This window comes from Empidonax traillii, unplaced genomic scaffold (assembly GCF_003031625.1).
Source record: "Empidonax traillii isolate 1590-97213 ecotype Southwest subspecies unplaced genomic scaffold, ASM303162v1 scaffold796:size359387, whole genome shotgun sequence".
NCBI classification, from domain to species: domain Eukaryota; kingdom Metazoa; phylum Chordata; class Aves; order Passeriformes; family Tyrannidae; genus Empidonax; species Empidonax traillii.
The window spans coordinates 356,543-359,480 of record NW_020955989.1 but is presented as its reverse complement, the minus strand read 5'-3'; the positions used below and the strand labels follow the sequence as shown (position 1 = coordinate 359,480).

Here is a 2,938-nt window from a genome sequence, read left to right as displayed (position 1 = left end):
TTCGATTTCAGCTTCACCTGAGTCATCCCAGCCTGCTGAGTTATTCCACGAAGAACCATTTTTAGCTGATCACATCTACATAGATGTGGAGCAGGGTAAAAGTACAGTGGTAGAGCCAGACCCATCTCTGAGAGCACTTCCTGCCACTGAACCAGAGCACTCTGCCTCTGAGACAGTGAAAGAGAAGAAAAAGAAGGTGAGTATAGCTGAAGCTGCCAGCTTTCTCTTGCAATCTCACAGACTTTAGCTCTTCCTTATAAAAAGGTAATCTCTTATGGACCTCAGATTGAGATTCTGTGTTTTGATGTTCACGCCCACACTACCTTGCTGGCCCTCAAGAGAACTAATTATCAATGCAGCTTTGAACCCACATAATTTCTTTACTTCCAATAATAGACTCTTAAAATGCTTGCAGACTTAAGAGGATAAACCAATTTGTATCTGAATAGTTGCATCCCTTTAAACACCATTACTTATTTACCTATGTAGATTTGCCTGCTGTATGGGTTGCTCCTGTGGCAGCATCTCCAATGACCAAAGTTTTGGCATTGTCAGTAGGAAACATAGAGATAGCTATAGAGATAATAATATGATGATCATGATGAAGTGTCTTGGAATAAAAGGCAGAAACAGAAATTCATATTGCATTTTATTTAGGTTTTGGAGGTTGAAATTTTCTGTATATACATCTGTTCATGCTTAATGTTATGAACCAGGTGATTAGTTTTGATCAGTTGCAGAGTTCAAAAGTGTTTTCTCCATTCTTTGGTAGGGTATGACCAAATCTATCCGACGGTCAACAAAGAGGAGAAAAAGAACAATTGCAGATGAATCCGCTGAAAATGTTATTGACTGGTGGTCAAAATACTACGCTTCTGTGCTCAAAATGCAAAAGGTAAATCACCCAGCATGTCCAAAACCCTCATGGATGAGCAATGTTGTAAATGTAGATTTACTGCTGAATGATTCCATTTTGGTATGACATTCATAATGAGGAGTTTGTCCATCGTCTCTTTCTTTTGAAAGGCAAAAGGGATTTTTTCCAGTGAAGGAAAACTTGAAGACAGTAAGTAAATTATTTGCATTTTTCTATTATTTTGTACTACTAATATTTTGCTTCTCTGCTGTTTTACTGACAAGAATTAACATCTGGTAACAGAGTACTGCTGGTATATTTGGCTCTTTTCTCTATAGCTGACCAGATGGTGGGTAACTAAAAGCTTCACAGCCAGTGTTGGGTTAACATGAGTTTCCTGTGATTCAAATCTCATGCAGGAAGATTTGCAAAGTCAAAGTCATAAATGATACAAGGTAGACATTATCTTAGTCTTACCGTGCATTTGTAAAAGGTCAGAAAAAGAATCTCCACTCAATTTTGAATCCAATTCAGGATCAGTGATGCAGCAACAGCTTCTGCTAGCACTCGTAGTCATGTGTGTTACTTTTATAACTGAAAAGCTTTACCTAGCTCAGGTTCTAGCAAAATTTTTGTACACAATACCCTAAAAGAATTGGCCAGAAATAGGCTCTGTGTATGCATGTATGTATATGTGTCTCCATACATGCATACTCCGTGGCTTAGCAGGTCCTCCCACAATCAAACTGAACTCTGGAAAATTTTATTTTTGGACAAAAATAAAGGCTGGGAAAAAAACCCCAAATATTTACTGTTTACACAGAGCTGCTATTCAGAATTAAACTAAGCACCTTCCCATGCCAGACCTTACTGCACTCCACTAGTGACTGAGGCGAATTCTGGTTTAAAGAAGGAGTTGAGGTTGCTCCAGATGGAAGACATGACCTCAATGTCACATGGTATCATTTTGGTAATGGCAGCTGAAGGTACTTCAGTGATCATCAGGGATGCTGAGAGAAGAGTTGGAGATCAGTTTCTGAGTGAAGCTCACTTGTCCACATCGAGGAAATATTTGGATAGAAAATATTCTACAAAGGTGTGATGTTCACTTATGATTAGAAATTTCCTTGACATTGTGACATCCACCCACAGGTTATGCAGGCAGTTGTGGTATATTGGTTTGGACTGATGACTTCAGATCTTGTAAATTCTCTTCTGATAGTTTTTTCTAACATATTTTCACCTGTGATTATAAGAATTATACATACGGGACAGCACTGATATAATGTATATATCTCTAAGTATTTAGTGCTGTCAAACACACATGAACAACTCAAAAAATGAAAGTGAACTCAAAATCCAGATTTCAGCCAAAGAACTAAACCATAAAGAGAGGAGTGAAAAAGCCCAACTCCTAAACAGATGGCTAAAGGATTGGTGCCACCATCAAAATTTTGGGTTCTTTGACCATGGGGCAAACTCCATGGTACCCAGTCTCTCAAAATCAGATGGGATTCATCTGTCTAAGAAGAAAAAGAGGACTGTAGCCCATAAATTAGCGAGGCTGATCAAGAGGGCTTTAAACTAGGCTTGAAGGGGGAAGGGGTCGAAACCGGGCTTTCCAGTGATCAACCTAGGGATGGAAAGCCTGAGTTAAGAATTAAATCAACAGCCCACCTGAAGTGCATGTACACTAATGCACGCAGTATGGGCAACAAACAAGAGGAACTGGAAGCCACTGTGCAGCATGAAGGCTATGATGTAGTCGCCATCACAGAAACGTGATGGGATGACTCACATGACTGGAGTGCTGCTATGGAAGGCTACAAGTTCTTCAGAAAGAACAGGCAGGGTAGGAGAGGTGGAGGGGTGGCTTTATATGTTAGGGAGTCCCTTGACTCTGTTGAAATTCAGGTCAGCAACGATAAGGTTGAGTGCCTGTGGGTCAGAATCAGGGGGAAGACCAACAAGGCCGACATCATCATAGGTGTCTGTTACAGACCGCCCTACCAGGATGATGAAGGAGATGAATTATTCTATAAGCAGCTGGCAGATGTCTCAAAATCGTCAGCCCTTGTCCTT

The 2,938-nt window shown here is 40.3% G+C and overlaps 1 protein-coding gene across 1 annotated transcript in view; it reads left to right on the top strand.

The window, feature by feature from the left end:
* Positions 1 to 772: 772 nt before the first annotated feature.
* Positions 773 to 2,938, top strand: part of LOC114066673 (fer-1-like protein 6) — a gene marked incomplete at its 5' end in the record, with an annotated part of 33,513 nt that continues 31,347 nt past the window's right edge. Inside the window, one exon of the mRNA XM_027901535.1 lies at positions 773 to 895. Coding sequence (XP_027757336.1) covers positions 773 to 895 — 123 coding nt within the window. The remainder of the gene's footprint in view (positions 896 to 2,938) is intronic.